The sequence below is a fragment of the Delphinus delphis genome, chromosome 2, assembly GCF_949987515.2.
Source record: "Delphinus delphis chromosome 2, mDelDel1.2, whole genome shotgun sequence".
Lineage (NCBI taxonomy): Eukaryota > Metazoa > Chordata > Mammalia > Artiodactyla > Delphinidae > Delphinus > Delphinus delphis.
In genome coordinates, this window is record NC_082684.1 from 126,333,824 (window position 1) to 126,356,971 (window position 23,148).

Below are 23,148 nucleotides of genomic sequence, written 5' to 3' on the forward strand. Positions count from 1 at the left end.
CAACTCGGAGCGGGACCAGGGCGCGGCGTGCGGAGCCCCGGCTGCTCCAGCCCCACCCCCAATACCGGGCGCAGCCCCGCCCGCCGCCGTGGGGTTTCCGAGCCTCTGCGGGGGAGAGAGGTGCGCTAGCGTCCGACAACAGGGATGCGCTGGTCCTCTACTGCGCTGTGTTGGGCGGTCTCATCCCTCCCTCTGTGGTCGGTGTAGCCCACGGACGGCTCCGCGCCGGGCCAATCCAAGCAGGTACTGGCAAACCACGGGGAAGAATAGGGGTCGAATCTCTGTTCCTGGCTTCCTGGGTGGGTGCGAGTCTCTCCTTTCCCCGGGCTTGGGGACCACCGGGCTAGACGGACGGTCGCCGGCCTGCCTGAAAGGTTCTAACACATCCTTAAGACGAGGACTCAAGATTTTGACACTATTAAGTAATTGTTAAATATTTTAGGAGTGATAATGGTATTTGTGTTTTTAAGAGTCCTTAGGGTTACCGTGAAGAGGAGGGTTGGAGTCAGTTGAAACAATATCGGCCATTGAGTTGGTAATTGATGAGGCTAGATGAGAAACACCTGGAGGTTTGTTATTCTAGTCTACTGTCGAATATGTTGCAATATCTTGATAAAAAGTAAAACAAAAGAAAGAAAGAACCAAATTAAAAATAAGTCTTGGAGATGGAGCCATCAGAGAAAGCACTGCCCTTGCTGGCCCCTGCAGAACCTCCTCTGCCCACCGGCCCATCTGCGCCCTGGGTGCACCAGGATGGTTCTGTGACGGAGCAGACCGCCCTGGGGCCCCTTGGTCTCTCGGACCACCCCCCAGGAGTGGGGTGGGGTACCTGCAGGCTTCCTTGGAATTCCTCTATCACAGGACAGGTCAGTCACCTTTATTATTTCCAGAATGGGTCACCTACCCACATTAAAACCAAACAAAAGGAGACATTTTGCAGAATTCAGAAAATGTTTTTAAGAATTGGGACTTACTGTCAGGCCCCCATTTAGAGAATTTTCATTCTTCTGACAAGAATCCCTTTATCTGGAAAATATTGCAAATCACATATCCAACCAAGGACTTGTATCCAGAACATATAAAGAACCCTCAAAACTCAAAAGGAAGAATAGATGGGTATGAGTGATCTTATTGGGGTGATGTCAGTGTTCTAAAACTGGGTTATAGTGATAAACTTATTAAGCTCATTGAACTGTACACTTAAAATGTGTGAATTTTATGATATGTAAATTATACCTAGTTATTTTTAAGATCTCAGAAGTAAGAAAACTAAAACCCAGTTTTAAAAATGAGCAAAAGAGTTAAACAGACACTTGACCAAAAAAGGCAAAAAGCTCACGAAAAGATGTCCAACATTTGCTGCTAATGTTGCAGCAAAAATAGAAATGAGACTTCTGTTTTCTGATAAACGAGGAAAATAAGGAAACAATGAACAGGCTGGGGAAACAACATAAACAGGCCTGAAAGAGTTAATCAATCGTGGTTATTCTTCAGCTGTTACTTCTAACAAACACTTGTAGCTAGCCGTCCTTCCCAAAGCTGATTACTCTCTGACTCCATATGAATTACCCTTTGCACCTGGCATTTCTTCTCCCGCTACACTCCCTTGTAGCACTCTTCATTTGGGACAGAAGGTCACTGGGCCGATAACTTCAGGGACACCAGACCAGGTTGTTGAGCCACCTGATGACAGCTTTGGCCATGAATTTGTAGAACAAAAGAAATGCAAGACCTTCATTACTTTGAGCTTTATCACTTACCCCAGACCATGAGCCCCAGGCTATATAACCTTTCCCTATTCCCCAGGGAAGGGGGCACAGCTCTTGAGGCGCTAGCTTGCTGTGTTACCCCCTTTGCCAGGCAAAGATTAAAGCCATTTTTCTCGTTTCTCCAAAACTCTGTCTCCATATTTCTTTTTGGCATCGGTGCACAGAGAGCCAAGATTTTGGTATCACTAGCCATTAGGGAAAGCAAATTAAAACCAGGGTGATATACCACTTAACAGCCACTGGGTTGGCTAAAATAAAAAAATACTGTCAATACCAAGTGCAGATGAGGAAACAGAGCAACTGCATCTCTCATACTTTGCTGGTGGGAATGCAAAACAGTTTGGCTGCTCCAGAAAACAGGTTGACAGTTTCATATAAACATACTCTCCCCATATAACCCAGCAATCACATTACTATTTATCTAGAAAAATGAAAAGTTTTGTTCACACAAAATACTATAAGTGAAATGTTTATGGTAATGGTATTGATAATTGCCCCAAACTGGTAACAACCTAAATGTGCTTCAACAGCCATATGATGGATGCAAAAGAACAAACTATTGTTACACTCTTCAACTTGGATGAATCTCAAAGGCATTATGCTGAGTGAACGAAGCCACTCTCCAGTGGTTCCATACTAACGTTGGTGCGTGCAGGATCTTTAATTGTGGCCCGTGGGATCTAGTTCCCTGACCAGGGATTGAACCTGGGCCCCCTGCTTTGGGAACATGGAGTCCTAACAGCTGGACCACCAGGGAAGTCCCCATTAGAGGTTATTCTTTTTTTTATATATAAATTTATTTATTTGGGGCTGTGTTGGGTCTCCATTGCTGCATGCAGGCTTTCTCTAGTTGCAGTGAGTGGGGTGTACTCTTCATTGTGGTGCACGGGCTTCCCGTTGCAGTGGCTCCTCTTGTTGCGGAGCACGGGCTCTAGGCGGGTAGGCTTCAGTAATTGTGGCAAGCAGGCTCAGTAGTTGTGGATCACGGACATAGTTGCTCTGCGGCATATGGGATCTTCCCAGACCGGGCTTGAACCTGTGTCCCCTGCATTGGCAGGCAGATTCTTAACCACTGCACCACCAGGGAAGTCCCTAGAGGTTCTTCTTTTTTTTTTTTTTTTTTTTTGCGGTACGCGGGCCTCTCACTGTCGTGGCCTCTCCCGTTGCGGAGCACAGGCTCCGGACGCGCAGGCTCAGCGGCCATGGCTCACGAGCCCAGCGGCTCCGCGGCATGTGGGATCTTCCCGGACCGGGGCACGAACCCGTGTCCCCTGCATCGGCAGGCAGACTCTCAACCACTGCGCCACCAGGGAAGCCCTAGAGGGTATTCTTGAAGAGACTAAACTATAGTGATGGAGAAAAGCTCAGTGGTTGCCGGGGGTTAGGGGTGGAGGGACACGTGACCATAAAGGAGTAGCAGGTGGGAGTTGTTTTGGGTGATGAGTGACTCCTACATCCTGATTACATGACTCTATACATATGTTAAAATTAATAGAACAGTACCTAAAAAGTCAGTTTTATTGTATAATAATTTTTAAAATAGATTTTTTGAAAAGTCCTCCTCCATCGCACAAGTATTTTGAGTGCTTACGACTTGCCAGGCACTGTTCAAAAGGCAGTATGTAGGGGAAACCAATCAGAGCATGTGTGAGGGAGACACACCTGACCCAGCCGGGATAAAAAGCAGAACATGACCAGGGCCGCGGAGCATGGAGGAGAGAGCCATTCCTTTCAGGTGGGGAACAAGGGAAAGCTGCTGAGGGGAGGGGGAATCTGAGATTGAAGGAGGGATAGGAGCCATGTCTTCATTCAACAAACATTTATTGAGCACCTACTATGGGCCGAGCTCTGTCCTAGGCCCTGAGGATACCGCAGCGAACACGAAGGGCCAGGTCCCTGCTCTCACGGAGCTCACACTCTAGCGGATGAGAGTCTCGGGTACCGAGGGCTGCTGGAGGAAGGTGTCGGGGTAACGTGGCTGTGGGGAGAATGCTTTGGGATGAGTGACTGGGGAAGGCCCCTGGGGTAGGTGACATTGGACAAATGATGGATCGGAGCAGAGCCCTGAATGATGCAGCCGTGGGAAGAGCTTACGAGACATCTGGGGAAGAAGGTTTGGGTAGAATGTACAGCAAAGGCAGAGGCTCTAAGCTGGGAAGATCTTGAAGCATGTGAGGGACTAAAAGAAGGCCAGTGAACCTAGTGGACGAGGAGGAGTGCAGGGAGATGGAGTGAGAGGTAAGCCGGCATGCAGGTCAGATGCCTGGCACACTGTGGGTGCCGGTGCTACACGCATCTTTATCCCCAGTGCCTGCTGCAGGGAAGGAAGCCAAGCCGGAATTAAGGTGTCCAAGGACCCTCCTGCAGCGGGTTTCCTGGGGTTCCTCCAAGGCCTTCAGAGAGGACGGTCCAGGCCCCCCCATCCTTGCCCCTCCCATGACCATGGCTGTTTGATGGGGCTGATGGCTGACAGACTCATTTATTTAGGGCCTCATCAGCCGTGACCCAGAAGGAAGCAGCAGACTGTCCGTCTGGCCACTCACGTCATCTCACCCCACATCCTGGGGGCCTCAGACAGGCAGGGCAGCCTAGGGCCCTTCAGAAGGTGTGTGGGTCTGGAAGAGGGGAGGTAGGAAGAGCCCCACAGTGCCGAGCACACACACAACCACGAACACCCACAGGAACAGCCGGTCCACCACCATGGCCACGTACTTCCAGTCCTCAATGACCTGTGGGCAGACAGAGGGGCCGGTTACAGGCACCGAGCGCGGAGGTCCTCCCTGCTTTCCATCCTTCCCCTCCTTCCCCAAGCTGGGGCCTCACTATCTGGCCAGGGACCCCATAGGCCACTTAGAACGTGGAGTGGTAAGTTCTGAGTCTGAGGCTGGTCTTTCAGCTGGGTACCTGGGTGCTTCTCGGGTCCTCAGTCCACCCCTACCCACCCTGCATGGCATCAGGGAGCCACTGGGAACCAGGCTGTATGGGAAGGTTAGGAATGGAAGGGGTTATTAACGCCACATATGTGATTCGAAACCAAACTGGATTATAAATAAGGGGAATGAAACCTGAGGATCACAAGGCCCCTGCTCTCCTTTTCACCCCAAGCCCCTGCCTGAGCTGGCTTTGCCCAAAGGAAGACTTGAGGTGCACCTAGCTGAGAGGGGGTTGGGCAATGGGACCCGCAGGACACCTGGAAATCCTGTTTAATTTGCTCAGTTCCATTAATGGCAGTGTCTGCTAGTTCCTGTAATTAAGACCCAGCCTCCTTCCACATCATCTGGGTTTCTCTCCACCTCCTTCCCCCATCTTCTCAGGCCCAGGTGTGGGGTATAGGATTGGCAGAAACATGGCTAGCCTCCTGAGACGCCACCACAGACGTGCCTGCCTCCTTGGCCTGGGGGAGATGCCCCCAGAGAGACCCAGCATTCTGGTCTCCCTTCCCCTCACCCGCTTGCACACCCCAGCCTGTCTGGATCCTTCTGCATGCGTACTTGTCCTGGTGGAGAATGGCTGCATCAGCAGAACTCAGCAGGGGCTCTGGAGCTGGAAATTCAGGCAGCAATGGGCAAGCGATGTCAGTGACCCAATTTGTCAGAGCCCTGGTCAGTGGTGTGCATCTCCCCTCCAGGATGATCCCTGCTCAACCAGCCCCACCAAACACACCCCCAGCCAAACACAGCTGCTGTCTGTTTCCTAGATGCAGCAGGCACCGCCCACTTTCCACACGGCACGCTTGGGTTTCTTTATGACAGCCCTAATTGCAAACAACCGTGTGTGTGTGCACGCGCGTGTGTGCGTGAGTGTGTGTACGCTCCTTTCCCCCTCTTTTTATATTTTTGTGCTATTTATAGTGACCAGTTAATCACCAGGGAGGGTGAAAGTGCTGAAGATGAGAAACAGCCCAGGCTGGCTTAGGGGCGGGCATGCTCTGGAAGGGAAGAAAGCCTCTTCTCTCCAGCTAGACATGAGAAAGTCGATCAACCAGTAAGGCCCCCATGTGTGTCTGTTCAGGGCAAGGCACTGCGAAGGGCAAGGAATGTTAATGACATCAGGAAGATCTGAGTATGGAGCTTGGCTCTGCTCTGTGCCAGCTGTGTGACCTTGGGCAAGTTAATGAGCCTCTCTGGGCCTAGATTTTTTTTCTATTGTAGAATCGGGATCCAAGTAAATGACACTTCACAGGTTCCTGGCAGAATTAGCAGTAACGTATGTCACTTCCTGGTAGAGTGCCTGATGTGTGGTTGGAGCTCAATGAACACTGGCAAATATAGTAACTGTGGGCCCTGCCTGGCTCCTTCCCACAAAATGCTTTTAATTAATTGAGTTAGAAAGAGGCAGAGGCCTGTGAGTGTCTAGGGGGTGGTGAGACCTTTAGAAGAGAGAGCTCGGGATGCGGGTGGCTCAGCCAGGGCTGCAGGAGACCAGTTTCTCAACCTGCATATGCACAGGAACCAGCGGGGATCTGGTGAAAATGCAGCTGCTGGACCACCTCCCACAGAGATCCCAGCTCAGTCAGAACAGGTGGCCCCAAAGCTGTATTTTGAAAAGTTGCCCAAGTGGTTCCTAATTACCCAGGAGGGCCCCAGTCTGTATATTAATATTTGGGACTCAATGAATTAGGTGATACTGAGCTACTGAATGGTTCTGAACTAAAGCAAGCATAACTAAATTAATTTTTTAGAAAGTGAAATCTGATAATCCTATAGAGCTGTGCTTCTCAAACTGGACAGAGCCTAGGAACCCCCTGGGGATCTGGTGAAAATGTAGCTGCTGAGCCAGCAGGTCTGGGGTGGGGCCTGAGATGCAGCATTTCTAAACAGCTCCCAGGTGAGACCGGTGCTGCTGGTCCAAGGACCACACTCTGAGGACAAGGGTGTAGAAGAACTTGTGTCCCATATTCCGCTTGTTAGCAATTCTTTCTTTTTTTCACAGTGTAATTTTGGAGCTTTTCCACCCTGCTCTTTTCTCTTGGCACTAAATAATGGAATCCCCGTGCTTTCCCTTGAGAATGTGGCTAGTGAAAAGGAATCACAGAAAGGTAAGAACAAGGCGATGCTCTCTTTTTCACGTGCAGCTGCTTGTTGTGGCGTAAAAACCTGTTCAAAGAATCTGATTTGATAAGGTGTTAGAATGCGAACATTCCCAAGAGTCTGAAATTTGTTCTCCAGCCCAGTCTGGAAATGTGTGTGAAAATGTCTAACCGTACCATCACGTTCTGTGTTTAGTTATAAAATTGTCCTTTGAAGCATTAACTTCAAAGGAATCAGTCAAGACACCTAAACTCTAGAGCTCACGGCTTTGCCCTGTGGAAGTAAACTTAACCTCTTTTTAGAAATCTGTAATTGTACTTGATAATTTATTATCCTGGTAGCAATAATATTTAAATGGATGGTTCTATACTCCTAAGAGTTATAAATGTTTGTATGGCTTCTTGGCAAGCCTGACAAGGATGGGAGCATATGCCCTTGGTGCCCTGGCCCACCTGCGTCCCTAAAGGCTGCAGAATTATTTTCCAGCCCACGGCAGCCTTCCACTATCTGCTTGCTTCTCCTCTCTTCTCTGCCCCAGGGCTTTCTCTAGCACCAAAACTGCTTGCTCCACAACCAGCTGGCAAAACCAGGAAGTGCAGGGGAGTTAATGCCCCCAAGGTTACTAGAGCCTTGGGGATGGGAGCTAATGGGCAAATACCCTCCTCCCTCCTGGGGGATGATTCTGAGAGTTGCTTCCATGCTTCCGGCTTCCGCAGAGGCTCTCTGACTGGACTGGCCTCCAGAGCCCATGGCAGTATCCTGCTCACTGATACCGACATTGGCTTTCCGCCTTTCCCTGTCTCACTTTCTCCACTTCCTCACTGTGCTTCCTGGGGATCACTTCTCAAAAAAACTCCCTCTGCCCAGGTGCTTACATCAGGCTCTGCTTTTGGGGAACCCACAACAAACCAAAAAGCATCACTTGTGCTTCCTTCCTATCCCTCGGTGCACGAAACTAGAATAAAACTCATTTCAGTCTTGGATCCCTTATTCAAACAAAGAGTTTGAGAACCCTTGTCTCATGAATTAACTTCAGGAAATGGGAAACTGACTATATTATCCCAGCCTCTTCCATTGGGCGGGTGTTGGGGGCTGGGCTAGCAACTTACACTCTGGTCCTGATCGTCACTCTTCATGTGCTGGGCAATGAAGCTGACACCCTCTAAAGCCTCCTGCACATCCTGCTTGAACCTCCCAGAAGACCTCAGCCGGAAATCCCTGGGGATACCCGCTGAGTCAGAGCCGGCCGGAGACTTGGGAACTGCAGAGGCAGGGTTCACAAAGTACGTGGAGTTCCCGTAGAGGTTGGAGGAGCTGGTGGGGCCCATGGCCGAGGCGGTGGTGGCGGCCTTGGACTTGGTCAGGTGAGCCTGGCTGGGCTGGGGGGCCCTGGAGGGGCTGCTGTCAGGGCGCTTCATGAAAAGGAAAGTGGGCAGCTTGTGTAGGAAGCAGCGCTTGACCCAGGGCGCCATGGTGTGTGTGCTGGGTGAGCGGTGGTGCACGTTGAGCACACAGACGCTGGTGACGATGGAGAAGGTAACCAGCACCATGGTGAACATGAGGTATTTGCCGATGAGCGGCACGTCGAGGGAGGTGGGCGGCACGATCTTGGAGATGAGCAGCAGGAAGACGGTGAGCGCCAGCAGCACGGAGATGCACAGCGTCATCTTCTCGCCGCAGTCGGAGGGCAGGTAGAAGACGAGGATGGCCAGGGAGGTGATGAGCACGCAGGGGATGATGAGGTTGATGGTGTAGAAGAGCGGCTTGCGCTTGATGATGAAGTCGTAAGTCACGTCCACGTAGCTGGGGTCCTGCGGGTTCACCGTCCTTCGCCCAGGGAGGGCAACTATGTCCCATTCGCCACTGGGGGTGAAGTCATCCATGCTGGCCGTGGGTGACTTGAGGACCATGTCGATCTCTGTGTGGTCGTAGGTCCAAGAGCGGAACTTGAGGGTGCAGTTCTGCTGGTCAAAGGGGAAGTGCTTCACCTCGATCTTGCAGGCACTCTTGTAGATGGCAGGGGGCAGCCACATGATGCTGCCATTGGAGCGGACCACCACATTGGTATAGAGAGACACCTCGTAGGTACCGTCGGCACTGGGGGTGGGGACAGGGCATGGAGGAGAATATCATGAAATCCATAGATGATGCCTGGCTGTTCTTAGAACTCGCCAAAGAGCCCTGCAGGATTATTTCTCACTAATCACTCTTCCAAACCCCCATGCCCTCACTGGAAAGGCCTGCTTTACTTGGCAACTGCCTGGCGGCGAGAGCCCTGCCACGAAACAGCGTGAAGGCTTTACATAGATTTGCTCGTTTAAGCCTCACAACAGTCCAATGAGGTAGATATTATTATCATCCCCATTTTACAGATGGGAAAAACAAGGCTCAGAGAAGTTAGTTGTCCTCTTCAAGGTCAGAAAACTAGTAAGCAGTACAGCTAAGATTTGAAGTCAGGTCTTTCTGTCCTTAGATCACCTACTCCTAATCATTTCTCGCTTCTGCTGGTACAACTGCGACCTGGGAAGTCTCTTTATCCCTCTCCACCTACCTGAGATATTTATGCATATCAAGTCAGTGCTACCAACACCCAACATTGACAAAGCAACCGAAGGTCAGAAAGAGGACAGTATGGGGCTTCCCTGGTGGCGCAGTGGTTGAGAATCTGCCTGCCAATGCAGGGGACACGGGTTCGAGCCCTGGTCTGGGAAGATCCCACATGCCGCGGAGCAACTAGGCCCGTGAGCCACAACTACTGAGCCCGCGTGTCTGGAGCCTATGCTCCGCAACAAGAGAGGCTGCGATAGTGAGAGGCCCGCGCACCGCGATGAAGGGTGGCCCCCGCTTGCCGCAACTAGAGAAAGCCCTCGCACAGAAACGAAGAGCCAAAAATAAATAAATTAATTAAAAAGCAAGTTTAGAAAGAAAGAGGACAGTATGGAGGACAGAAAGAGCACTGGACTTGGGGTCAGGATGGTGGCCCTGGTCCCAGCTGTGCCTGAGTGAGTCGCAAGGCCCTCCCCATCTCTGGCCTCCAATTCCCCATCTGTAACCGAGGGTGCTGGCTCTGCTCATCTCTAATTCCTCTTGCAGCCTGACCGCTTGGAAGTCGGGGTGAAGCACAGGGCTGGAGGCCTGGCCCTCACCACCTTGGCCAGCCCTGCCACTTAACTTGTTGTAAAGCACGATGTCAGGCAGCCAGACGCGCTTTGCGGGGATCCTCAGGATGTTCACACCCTCATAGCGGGAGCTGTTCCAGGCCAGGCGGTAGTCTGTCCATTCCTGAGCAGACAGGCAAGGCCCCGTCACTTGTAGGTCCCTCGCCGCCAAGGGGCAGCCCTGGAGAAAACGCCTCCTTGGGCTGGGGACCCTGCAGGGCACTTACCTGTTTCAGCCAGACATTGGTGGTCATGATCTGTTCTCGCTCATTCTGGGGAGGGAAATGAGGTTATCAGTTCACCTGTTAGGAGGTGATAGACCACACTTTATCAAGCAAAAGTCTCCGAGCTCCAGGGCCATGTGACCAACCACCAACTTAACATCCTCGGAGGGCTCAGACGTATTTCCCACCCGACATGCCTGCGACAAACCTCATGATCTTCACCCAGACCTGGGCCTCCACTGGCACTGCCATCTCAGTGAATGGCATCCCCCAGCCATACAATTCCACAAGCCAGAAACCTGGCAGTCGGCCCTGATCCCTTGCTCTCTGATCCATCAGTAAGTCCTGTAGGTTGTACCGCCTACATGAGTCTCAAATTTGTCTGCTTCTCCCCATCTCCTCTGCCACCATCATCTGTTACCTGGACTGTTGCAGTAGCCTCCCAACTGGCCTTCCTGCTCTGCCTTGGCCTGCCTTTAGTCTATTCTCTATAGAGCAATGTGGGTAATCCTTTTAAAATCTCAGCTCCTCAGACTACATCTCTCTGCTGAAACCCTCCACTCCCCTCCCATCTCATCTAAAGTGAAAGCCAAAGTTCTGCCCAGGGCCTACAAGGACATCCATGATCTGCCCCCTCCCCCACCTCCATCCCTATTAGCTCTAGTACCTCTTACCTCAACACTTTCCTGTTTGCTCATCCCACTTCGGCTATACGTGTCTCTTTGCTTCTGCCTTTGCACATGTTATTCTCTCTTCCTGGAAATCCACACAGCTGACTTCCTCACCTTCTTCAGGTCTTCCCTGACCTTTCTACATAAAATAGCACCCCGTTCCCCTCTCTCCCTGCTTCATTTTTCTTCTTTTTTTTAAATAATTAATTAATTAATTAATTAATTTTTTGGCTGCATTGGGTCTTCGTTGCTGTGCACAGGCTTTCTCTAGTTGTGGCGAGCAGGGGCTACTCTTGGTTGCAGCGTGCGGGATTCTCATTTTGGTGGCTTCTCTTTGTTGCAGAGCACAGGCTCTAGGCATGCGGGCTGCAGTAGTTGTGGCTCGCGGGCTCTAGAGCACAGGCTCAGTAGTTGTGGCACACGGGCTTAGTCGCTCCGCGGCATGTGGGATCTTCCCGGACCAGGGCTCGAACCCATGTCCTCTGCGTTGGCAGGCGGATTCTTAACCACTGCGTCACCCCTGCTTCATTTTTCTTTATAGCTCTTATCACCGCTGGCCACCTCTATTTGTGTATTATATGCCACCTCCTACTAGCATCTAAGTTCCTTGAGGGCAGACAGCACCTAGAAGGGTATCTGGGATGTATCAGATGTGAAATAAATATTTTCTGAAGAATATAAGAATCCTACCACAATAATCCAGGCCACCATAATCCATCTCTCACCTGAACCACTGCAAGGCCCTCCCAACTGGTCTATGACCACTCTGCACACATACCCCATACAGACACACATCTATTCTTCCTCTGCAGCCAGAAGAAACTTTCAAAGTTCCTGCCATTTCCCCCTTAATCCTATTTTTACTTAGGTCACTTCTGTGGCTTCCTTCACATATAAAATAAAAATCCAGCTCCTTCACAGGGTCTGCAAGGTCTTGCCAACTTTCCTGGCTTCATTTCACCTTTATTCTATGCCCTTCCCCCGCCATCCGCCCTGGCCTTCTTTAGTTCTCCAAATGTGTCTTGTGCTCTCCGTCTGTACCAATTTCCCTGCCTCCTCTTCACCAAGATAACTTCCAGCATCTTGATATCAGCTTGGGAATCACTTCCTTTAACTAGGTAATCATATCAGTAGAAAAAGGTTCAGTTGCCAGTCACAGAGAGCCAGAGTAACACTGCCTTAAATAAGTTTATTTCTGTCTTGTAACAGTTTGGACGTACAGGCATACCTCGTTTTATTGTGCTTCACAGATACGGCATTTTTTCAAAATCAGAGTTTTGTGGCAACTCTGTGTGGAGCATCTATTGGCACCGTTTTTCCAACAGCACTTGCTTACTTCGTGCCTCTGTGTCACATTTTGGTAATTTTTGGAATATTTTAAACTTTTTCATTATTACTGTATTTGTTACAGTGATCTGTGATCAGTATCTTTGATGTTACTACTGCAAAATATTACAACTCACTGAAGGCTCAGATGATGGTTAGCATTTTTTAGCAATAAAGTGTTTTAAACTTAAGTTATGTACATTGTTTTTTAGACATAATGCTATTGCACACTGAATAGACTACAGCATAGTGTAAACATAGGTTTTATATGCACTGGGAAACCAAAAAAATCATGTGACTTGCTTTATGGTGATATTCACTGTGTTGCGGTGGTCTGAAACCAAACCTGCAGTATCTCTGAGGTATACCTGTAATATGGTGGCTTTGCTCTACAAATTAGGGACCCAGGTTCCTTCCAGATTTCTTCTCTACCACACCTAGAGTGTGGCTCTCATCTGCATGGTCCACAATGACTGCTGCAGCTCCAGTCATTACACCCACATTCCAGACTGTTGAGGGGTAGATGGGAAGAGGAAAGAGAGGATGCATGCCAATTGTCTCCCCCCAACCCCAAATGTCTTGTTTTAATTAGAGTATTTAGGCCATTTACATTCAGTGTAGTTACTGATAAATTTGGGTTTAAACCTACCATCTGTTTTCTGTTTATTCTCTTCTCTCTTTTCTTGCCTTATTTTGGATTAACGATTTTATTACCCATTTCTCCCGATATTAATGTGACTCTTCTTTAGGTAGTTACTCTGGAGTCTGCAATATGCATATACTTGACTTTTTAGCATCTAATATAAATTAGTTCTTTCATCACTTCCAGAACAAGGCAAGAACTTTAGAACATTTCAATTTTATCTACCCCCTCCTTACTTTTGGGTTATTGTCATGTATCTAATTCTACATATAATTAAAACCTTGCAAGATATTTTTTTCTGTTTTCTTATACTGTCAATATCAATTCAAATTCACCCATATATTTACCCTTTCTGTTGTGCTTCATTCTTTCCTACATTTCTATATTTCCATCTGGGATCATTTTCCGTATTGGGTCTTCTTGTATTAAATTCTTTCTCTCTCTCTCCTGAAAACATCTTTATTTCACCTTCCTTTTTTTTTTTAAATAAATAAATTTAGTTATTTATTTATGGCTGTGTTGAGTCTTCGTTGCTGTGCGCAGGCTTTCTCTAGTTGCAGTGAGTGGGGGCTACTCTTCGTTGTGGTGTGAGGGCTTCTCATTGTCGTGGCTTCTCTTGTTGTAGAGCACAGGCTCTAGGTGCACAGGCTTCAGTAGTTGTGGCACGTGGGCTCAGTAGTTGTGGCTTGCGGGCTCTAGAGCTCAGGCTCAGTAGTTGTGGCCCACAGGCTTAGTTGCTCCATGGCATGTGGGATCTTCCCAGGCCAGAGCTCGAACCCGTGTCCCTTGCATTGGTAGGCAGATTCTTAACCACTGTGCCACCAGGGAAGCCCTCACCTTCATTTTTTTTTTGTTTTTTTTGTTTTTTGTTTTTTGGTTTTGGTTTTTGCGGTATGTGGGCCTCTCACTGTTGTGGCTTCTCCCGTTGCAGAGCACAGGCTCTGGACGCGCAGGCTCAGCGGCCATGGCTCATGGGCCCAGCTGCTCTGTGGCATGTGGGACCTTCCCAGACAAAATAGGGCTTCCCAGACACGGGCACAAACCCGTGTCCCCTGCATCAGCAGGCGGACTCTCAACCACTGCGCCACCAGGGAAGCCCTATTTTGTTTATTTTTAATAGTGGTAAAATACATATAAGTTTTACCATCTTAACGGTAGTTATTTAAAAGTCTACGTCTGATGACGCCAATATTTGAATCATTTGTGTGTCTGTTTCTCTTCTTTTCTCTCTTCGTTTTTTCTTATTTAGTCTTGTCTTATTGCCTGCCTAGTAAGTTTTTATCTGACTTTATCTGCCTCCAGGGACGACTGACTTTGGCTTTATGGCAGGCAGTTAGAGGAAGGACAGATCACCTTCATCTAGTCTGTGACTGAGCTGGTTCAAAGCAGGTTTTAGTTTTTGTGAGGGCTGGTCTGTTCTTGATTCATTTTGACTCTTAGCGATGCTCCTTGCAAGGTCCTCACCTCCTTAGTGGGGCTCCAATTCCAATTTGTGTCATCCTAGCCCTGTAAGAGTGCCAAGCATTCAGCTAGGCTTCCCAGCCTCTTAGCCACCACTCTGTACTCAGCTCCCTAGCCCCTTGGCTCTATACTGTTTACCAATCATCAAACAACAGGAAAAGCACCAGAAGCTATCAGGGTCACCTCCTGGATCCTGGTCCTTCAAGTCCTGGCTAAGCTCTCTAAGACCTTCAAACAGATTTGGGGTAGGACAGGCATTTTTGTCCCCCTTTTCTAATTGTTCTTGTGGAAAAGTTAATCTGCAACAAGATACTCTGTCATTACAGAAAGTTGAAAACCTTCATCTGTCTTAAAAAATAATTTTTTTAAAGTTGAGGTACAATTTACATACAGTGAAGTTGAGGTACAATTCACAGACAGTGAAATGCATAGATCTTAAGGGTACAGTTTGATCAGTTTTAACAATGCATTATTCAGGTAACCCACCTCCTTTCAAAGTATAGAACATTTCTGCCACCCAGAAAATTCTCTCCTTCTTTAGTCCAGTGCCTTAGTCCCCTTTACTCCCCCACAGCTGCCTTCCCAAAGGCAGTCCTGGCCTTCCCAAAGAGCTGCTTCTGAAGGCTTGCTGGCCTTACACAGCACAAACTCCCTGCCTGCTCCCTAGAAACTTCCATCTTTAAACTGGTTATGCCCATAACCCTTCCTCCTTGAAAACCAAACCCTGAAATACAAAAGGAAAAATAACCCCCCAAACCTCATATTTGTTCTGTACACAGCTTTCAGGGTTATGACAGCTCACAGTGCTACACTCATAGGCATGGGGCTGGAGGCTGTGTGCCCTCCTCCTTCTGGTAACTTCTGTTATCCCACAGGGACCACAGAGCAGATCTGGCAGGGGCAGCCTTAGCCTGGAAGTGTGGCTAGAGAGCTGCCTTCCTGTTCCCCCTCACCAGGGCAGCAGCTGCAAGGCAGCAGCTGCAAGGCTGCAGCTGGGCTCACTCCATTAAGCAAAAAGCCTTTGGCTGGACAATAACACTCAGACACCAGCCTGGGAGTGGCCTGGCTGGAAGCACTTATTCCTTCCAGTTGGCCTTCGGAGGGGAGAGGGACAGAGAGCACAGGCTTTTCACCCCTCCCCCATTCTTGGGCTGTGCTTCCTCCCAGGGGAGGAAGCCAGCCATTAATCTGGCCAGGCCTTCAGTGAGGGCTGTAGGTTGGAGGGGCTGGGTTTGTGAGGGCTGAGTGTGCTAGAGAGAGAGGGTGGCAGTAAGGAGGCAGCCACCAGACCAGAGGAGGCTCAGCCGCATTGGTTGGCTTCCCAAGGCTCAGGAGGCGAGGCACGGTGGATTTCCAGTGTGCTGGCAAGGTCTTGGGAGAAGGAGTGGCCAGTCAGTGTGCAGGGCTGGGAGTCAGGCAATTTGGGATCTACTTCTGGCATCGCCAGAACTCCTGGACAAGGTCCTAGGTTGTTCATCTGATCTTTTTCCATATGCATAAATTAAGGAATTTGTCTAAACTTTGAGACCCCTGACTTGGCCTCTAAGTCATGATTCTTTCATTCCAGAAATGCCGTCTGTGCCTTTGCACGTGCTCTTCTCTTTGCTAGGGATATCCTGCCCACTTTGTGCACTCTAGTTTCCCAGTTTGGAGTCACCTGCCAATCCATATCCCAGAACCAGTTAAAATGCTTTGGCTTCAAGCATAGCTGGATGTTCCACAAAACATCCAACTACGAGCGGCTAAAACAATAAGGACATCTGTTATATCACATAAGAGAGCAGGCCAATCATTTCAGCGTTGGTTAATGCAGTAATTCAATGATGTCGGGATTCTAGGTTGTTGACAGTGATGTTAGGACTCTGATTCTCCTGTTTTTCCCCCACAATCATAAGATGGAGGCCATAGTTCCAAATATAAAACCTTCACATGACAATGTCTATGGCAGGAAATGGCAAATCTTTTCTTGGGTCCCTTTTTGAGTATAAGGAAAACTTTCCCAGAGATGCCCCGCCCTTTTAGGCAGCCCCTACATCCCAGTGCCAGGGCTACAGCTCTTGCCTAAGCCTTAACTAATTATTGGCTGGAGGAATAGAATTACCATGGTTAGCTACGACTTAACCATACGTGGCAAGGAGGCCGGAGAAGTTCGTGAGTATCCAATATCAAGTCATAGTTTTATTAACAAAGAAGTTGTGAGGCAGGAATGTCCACTGGGTAGCCCGCCAATGGGCCTGCCATAGACAAGCTGGGCCTCCAACATGGCCATAAGCTTCTCCTCCTTCTACCCTATCATCTCCCCCAGTCTGCTCAACAGATGACCTCACATACCCCCTACCTACTGGGGGGAGATAGGAACTAGGTACAGAAACCGATGGGTACAGAGGCCCAGGTATAGGGACAGGGCCAGAGGCAGCTGCTGCATCGGTCTAGCCAACTGAGGGTCTGGGTAAATGAGGGCGATCACTGCAGGTATGGAAATGAAGAATGGATTACAGAGTGCAAAAGTAGGGTTGTCAGGTCTTGATGTGTGGATGTGGGGCCTCGTAGGGAGTGCTGAGGAAGGTGCCTGAGGGAACCATGGCTCATTGCTAATCTTCCCTGTGGCCCTTTCCACATCCCCACGCACAGGTTTGGAGCCCTGCCCCTGGAAGCAGCTCTGAGGGGGGCATGCATATGAGGAGCACGTAGCATACTGTGTCCAGCCGTGGAGAAGGCGCAGCTGCCCCCTGTACCTACCACACTGATGAGCTGCGCCAGGGAGAGCTGCAGCTGGATGGAGATGAGCTCTGAGGAGCTGGTGGCTGGGCGGATCAGGTTGTTGTAGCGGGTTTTGTTCAGGAGGTCATCCATGAGCTTCTCCTCCGCGTTGGCCACGCGGCAGTCCCCTGGGAAAACACATAGTCAGATCTGCTGGGTCCTCATCCAGCTGATGGCAGTGAAAGGGAGAGCTGCGAGGGCCGGAGAGCACAAGTGCCCTCGGGGCCAGCTGGAGCAGCTAAGGGGCTGCCAGGCCTGCCTCTCCTTGGAGACTTCAAATTAAATCTACCCAAGACAGAGCTCAGCCCTCTCCTCCCACGCCCTACATCTTCCTCCTCCTGTTCCGTCTAGCAATGAATGGCACCCCACACTCTAGACATCTAGTCCAAAACCTGGGCATCTGTTTTGACCCTTTCCTTGATTCATCCAAGGGGCCACCCAGTTCCGTCTATTCTACTTTCCAAATCTCTCAGTCTGTCCTCCCCTTTCCATCCCTCCTGGTCCTGGCTCACCACCCTGCCCCAGGCTCTTCCAGTAGCCTCCTTGCTGGTCTCCCCACCCCCACTCTGCCCCTGCCATCATGTCCCATTCAGTGCCAGAGTGGTCTTCCTGCAGCTACTGAACCAGAGCCCATCCCTGCCCGTAACCTCTCAGAGCTGTAGGCAGAATTCAAATCCAAACGTTCCGGCTTGGCATCCAAAGCCCCTTGGCACCAGCATTTCTTCCTCAACCTGATCTCTTCTTACCTCTCCACCTCTATGCCCAGGTACTGTATATTTTGGCCATATATACCGCTTTCCTTTCCCCATGTGGCCTTCATTGTCTCACTTCTAAATCTTCAAGCACACTCTTTCTTCTGCCAGGACAGCCCCCCGGCGACCAGCCGTCAAATATCTGAGAGTCTTTCTTGTGCCAGGCATTGTGTTATGCGCTGGGGGTAACAGCCAGCAAAAACCCTGGCTCCTGCCCTCAGGGAGCCTCCTGTGTAGTGGAGGAGAGAGATTATTCAAACGTGGGTTTGTGTGCAGAGCTGGGGAGATGGTGGTGCTTTCACTGAAAGAGCAAAGGCCTGGGCTAGGGGGAGTTTGCTGGGATCAGACTTGGCCCTACAGCGTTCAGGGTGTACCTTGAGACACCAAATGGAGGGGTCCAGCTGGCAGTTGGCTCCTGGTCTGGAGCTTAAAGGAGAGGTCTGGGCTCAGAACCATACCTGCGAGCCAGCAAACGCAGCCTCCCGCAAGGAGCCTGACCTGGCCGGGAGCCCCACTGAGCTCCCACAGCCCCAGATCTGCCCCTTTTCACAGCCCAGATCTCTTGCCATGTGGCGTTTGGGTCTTTGTCCCATCTCCCTCACACGTCTGGGAGTGAAGGGGAGGTTCAGGAACTCCATCGTTCACTCTGGTGACGTCAGGTAAGGGCAGTTTGGGGAGGGGCCTGGGAAAGAGGGAGCCTCAGAGGAAGGTCAAGGACACCTGAGCAGGAGACCCCAGGAACAGGGGAAGAGATGCAGGTGTGCAGAGCAAACAGTGTTGGGGGGCAGGCAAGGAAGTGGGTAAAGGATAAGGGAATAAGGGAGGCTGAGGAGGTGGGGTTGGGTCTGCCGGCTCACCAGGCCCAGGACTGGGATTACATCCTCCGCTGAGGGGCCAGTTCACTCTGTTTTACCAAATCCCACCCTCTGGATGCGGCCAGAGGGCCCAGAGTGTGAACTGCCTGACAGAGCAAGTCTGAGGTGGACTCCTGGGTGGGTGCTGGGCTGGACACGAGGCCACGGAGAGCAGCCACCACCCTGCCTGCTCCATGCACTTTCCAACTCATTGCCTATCTGGAGCAAATGCAGCATTTAGTGCCTGTGAAAGATGCTCCCAGGGCACCCGCTGCCCACTGTCCCTCCCCCAACCTGCCCCAGGCTGTCCAGAGGGGGTCCTGTGGATGCTTGGCCTACATACTGAGCCCTGCCTTTCATACCCTGGACCCCCTCCCAGAGGCCAGCCGCTTGAATCCCCTGGAAGCCAGTCTGTAGCCCCAGGTTATAGCTGGGTCTCTCCCATAGCCCCTCTTTATTATATATATTTGAGTTGACCCATCATTTCAGCAGGGTATGACTTGCCCAAGTCCATCAAGCATGTCTGGGACAGCTCGGGTCAAAATCTGAGGCTTCTGGTCCCCAGCCCTGCAGTGCTGGGGGAGGCTGGATCCCACGTCTCTGCAGCCCCAGGAGGCTGGTGTACCTAGGTTCCTGAGAGGCATGGGCTGCTCTGCAGGCTGCGGGGGCTTCTGTTCCTGCTCCAAGCCCACCTGGGATGCTCAGGTTGCTCACCTTCGGGCCCGTCCTGCCTCTCAGTCATTCAGCTGGCCCCCAGGGACCCTCACCCATCTTGAGGACCAGTTGTGGGATCCAGAGAAAGAGGTTCCGAAAACCTTAGACCATTTAGCCCACTCTCTATTTCTTATCTGGGGAAACTGAGACCAAAGAGGGTGAGGAACTTACTCAAGGAGTCCCAGCAAGTCAGAGGCAGAGCCAGTTAGAGGCCCTCCCCTAACCCCTGTGTCTTCTTTCGCGCCCTTGCTAACTTCCCCGTAAGGAGCCTGTCCCTGCAGAAGCCATGTTGGTGTCCACAGCCAAGTGTGTACTCATGCCTGTGCCTGTGTTTGTACTTGTATACATGCATGGGGGGCAGAGAGGTTTCCAAACTATATTTGTTTAGGCTTTTCAGTCTACTGCTTTATGCCTGTGAGGCCTGCCGGGTTCAAAAGACAAGGAACAGGCCTCTCACCCCCAGATGACAGGGGTGGCCCAGAAGAGGTGGAAGCTTCTAGGGCACAGTTGGGGGTCACCTCCCAGCCCTGGGGCCAGCACAGTTACACAAAGAGGCCACCACTAGGGGTCAGTCATGACCCAGTGATTCTGAGAAGGAGTGGGCCCGCCCTGCCTCTGTCCAGGGCCTTGCCTTCCTTGGCCTTCTCTGGAAAAACTGCTCCCCACCAGTAAGGGGTTAACGAACAGCCTGAGAGGAAGCCATGGCTAGAATTCTAAAACGTGTGAGTGTGTGTACAGTCTGAAAAAGCAGGGCTAATGGTAAAAATCTATATTGGTAAAATGGAAAGGCAATACCTATTGGTTTGGAATACAAGCCACAGAAAGTCAAGGGTCAGTGGAATCTTGGCAAGCGGGCATCTGAAAGGCAGCGTGACTTTCAGTGGCATATGTTTGTCCTTAACTGAGGAAGGGAACAAGAGATTTGTATTTATTAGAAGGCAGCTATGGATTCTTTTCAAAAAGTTGAGGTTATTACGTGTTACGAAAAGCTCACAATATATTATCAGTAGCTTCTCCAATCATGTGCAAGAATCACCTGGATACGGGTATAAATGCAGATTCCCAGGCTCCACTTCCGGAGATTCTGATCCTGTGAGCCTAGGATGGGGCCTTGGGGATGTGTAGTGGGTGTTTCTGATGCAGGTGGCCCCAGGACCGTCCTTAAGAAACACTGCAACTGACTCACCTCTGAGTCCCTAAGTATGTAGTCAAGGCATATCATCCCCATAGAACAGATAGGGAAACTGAGGCCCAGAGAGGGTCACTGAGCAAGTGGTGACAGATCCAGGATGCACACATGGAGTGCAGACACCATCTTTGGTGAGATCTCCGCTTCCCTATAGGAACTTGATATGTCCCCCTACCCCTTACCTCCAACACCCCTGGTGGTGTGTCTCTGTCCAAGGAAGATATAGCCCTGGTCCTCTAGGCTGACTAGGGCTTGGAGGACAAGCTTGGGCTGGAGGGAAGGAGCTGAAAGAGTCCTTGGAACTCAGGTGGGGAGACTGAGGCCGGGAGCAGACAATCCTCACCATATCTGGACTCGCCTTGGAAGGGCTGACTGGATTTCCCTTCTGGGTGTCTGCAGGTTCCTGAGGGGCAGGCTCCACTTCACCAGCCCCGCACTCAGCCAAGCTGGCTGCCCCGGCCGGCCAACCGCTAGGAGTGGGTGACCAGAGGCAGAGGTGCCATAAAAGTGTGTTTCTAGGAGATCCACCCCCAAACACACCTGGGCTGGCGAGTTGGGTAGCGCCACCCTCCACCCTCAGGCTAAGTTTCCCTATCTACAGTAGTGCTGGGATTAAGCAGAGCTGCCTGTCAGGCGGGTACCACTCAGCCCCGCTGCCCAGCCCAAAGGCGCTCCATATGGAGGGTGGCCCTGGCGGCCGCGCAGAGGACAGGCGGTCCCCACCCCAAACGTCGCAGACCCACTCATCCTGACCCGCCCCTGCTGCCGCGAGTGGGCTTAGCCCCGCCCACGCCCCCATTCGTCCCGGACAATCTCGGGCCACTCCCCTGGGTGCTCGACACCCTCCCTTCCTTCCCACCTGTGGCCAGTCCAGCCGGGCTCTGGCCGACCCAGGCGTCCCTCCCTCCTTCCCCGAAGAGAACTCACCTCGCCCACAAAGGGCAACCAGGGAGAAAAGGAGCAAGGGGAGCGGGCTTCTCATGACGGGCGGGGGCTGGAGAGGCAGCCGAGGCGAGTTCAGCGGTCGGACTACCCGGGCACCGGCGGCCGCGGGCAGGCGAGTGAGAGCCGGTGCCCACGGCCTCGGAGGTTTGAAGTCGTGGTGACGGCGGGCACTAGGACCCCGGGGAGAGCCCAGCCAAGCCCGCTTGGGGGTAGCAGCTGTGAGCTACGCCCACAAGGGGATGGGGCGGGGCAGAAGAGACCCCAGGGGCGGGGCCGGCACCAACCCGGCGGGACTGGCTCTTTTCGGCCAACTGCCTAGGGTCGACTCCCAGCGGCTGGCCTCTGCACTTCCCGACCTACTCCGGCCTCCAACTTTCCTTGAAGGGAGGTCGGCGGGACCGTGCATGCACCCTTTGTACAGCTGGGGAGACTGAGGCAGACGCTGGCTCGGGATCCCTCTACTGTTGGGGAAAGTGGTTGTACTCCAGCCGGGAGGTCCCTGGGCTTTGTCTGCCGTCAGGACCCAGGAGGTCTTTCAGAAAAAGATCTCAAGTCTATGCTCATGCGGTTTGCTGAAAAAAAGGAGCACTGCAGGGAGTGGGGAGTAAGCCAGCTGGAGTGGGGCGCAGCTATCTGCAGACATTGGGGAAAGGGCGCTTAGGAAAAGCGTGTGGAATTTGGGAGGGTGAAATAGCTCAGGGTCCCCTTACCTAGATTGGGTGACTGGGGAAGGGACAGGATGGAGCCAGAGTGGGCTGGCTGTGTCCTCCCCCTTGAGGCTTACAACCTGTGCTGACCCCAGGCAGCTCTGGTGACTCAAGGGAGCAAGCACCCCCTCCTCCAGCCAGGTGGTCCTGGGTAAGTGTCGGAATCAGTATCATTCCCTTGGGTGGTGCCTCAATCCAGGATCCAAAAGAGCCTTTGGCATATTCCTGTAGCCCATGGCACTCCTCGCTCGCACTCCACCTCCCCACCCACCCCCTCCCCTGTCTGGGTTCCAACAGGCAAACCTAACGACTGGGACTTCCCTGGTGGGACAGTGGTTAGGAATCCGCCTGCCAATGCAGGGGACATGGGTTTGAGCCCTGGTCTGGGAAGATCCCACATGCTGCGGAGTAACAAACCCATGCGCCACAACTGCTGAGCCTGTGCTGTAGAGCCCATGAGCCACAATTACTGAAGCCTACGTACCCTAGAGCCCACACACTGCAACTACTGAGCCCGCGTGCTGCAACTACTGATGCCCGCGGGCCTAGAGCCCATGCTCCACAACAAGATAAGCCACCACAATAAGAAGCCTGCGCACCGCAGCGAAGTGTAGCCCCTACTTGCGGCAACTAGAGAAAAGCCAGGCACAGCAATGAAGACCCAACACAGCCAAAAAAAAAGAAAAACTAACAACTGGAGGGAGGGTGGGAAAGGCAGGGTCTGGGAGAGTGATCGCCTACAAACGGCAGCTTTGCCACCTTCTCTCCAGGACTCTCAGTCTTGCTATCATATTGCTTCCCCCAATGTCTTTTTTGCTATAATCTGACATGTTGACATATTCTTTTAAAAGGAACACTGTTGAAATGGAGCTGACTTTCCCTTTAAGATGACTTGTAGAATTAAGGTTTGAGTGCATCCTCTCCTCTCCAAACTGCAGCAATAAA

General features: G+C 51.3%; 1 protein-coding gene across 1 annotated transcript; it reads right to left on the bottom strand.

The window, feature by feature from the left end:
• Positions 1 to 4,357: 4,357 nt before the first annotated feature.
• CHRNB4 (cholinergic receptor nicotinic beta 4 subunit) lies at positions 4,358 to 21,533 on the bottom strand. Its single transcript, XM_060003668.1, has 6 exons — positions 21,479 to 21,533; positions 17,022 to 17,170; positions 10,185 to 10,229; positions 9,972 to 10,081; positions 7,909 to 8,896; positions 4,358 to 4,498 (listed from the first exon to the last, which is right to left on the bottom strand). The coding sequence occupies exons 1-6, from the start codon at positions 21,531 to 21,533 to the stop codon at positions 4,358 to 4,360; spliced, it is 1,488 nt and encodes a 495-aa protein (XP_059859651.1).
• Between the last annotated feature and the right edge of the window lie 1,615 nt (positions 21,534 to 23,148).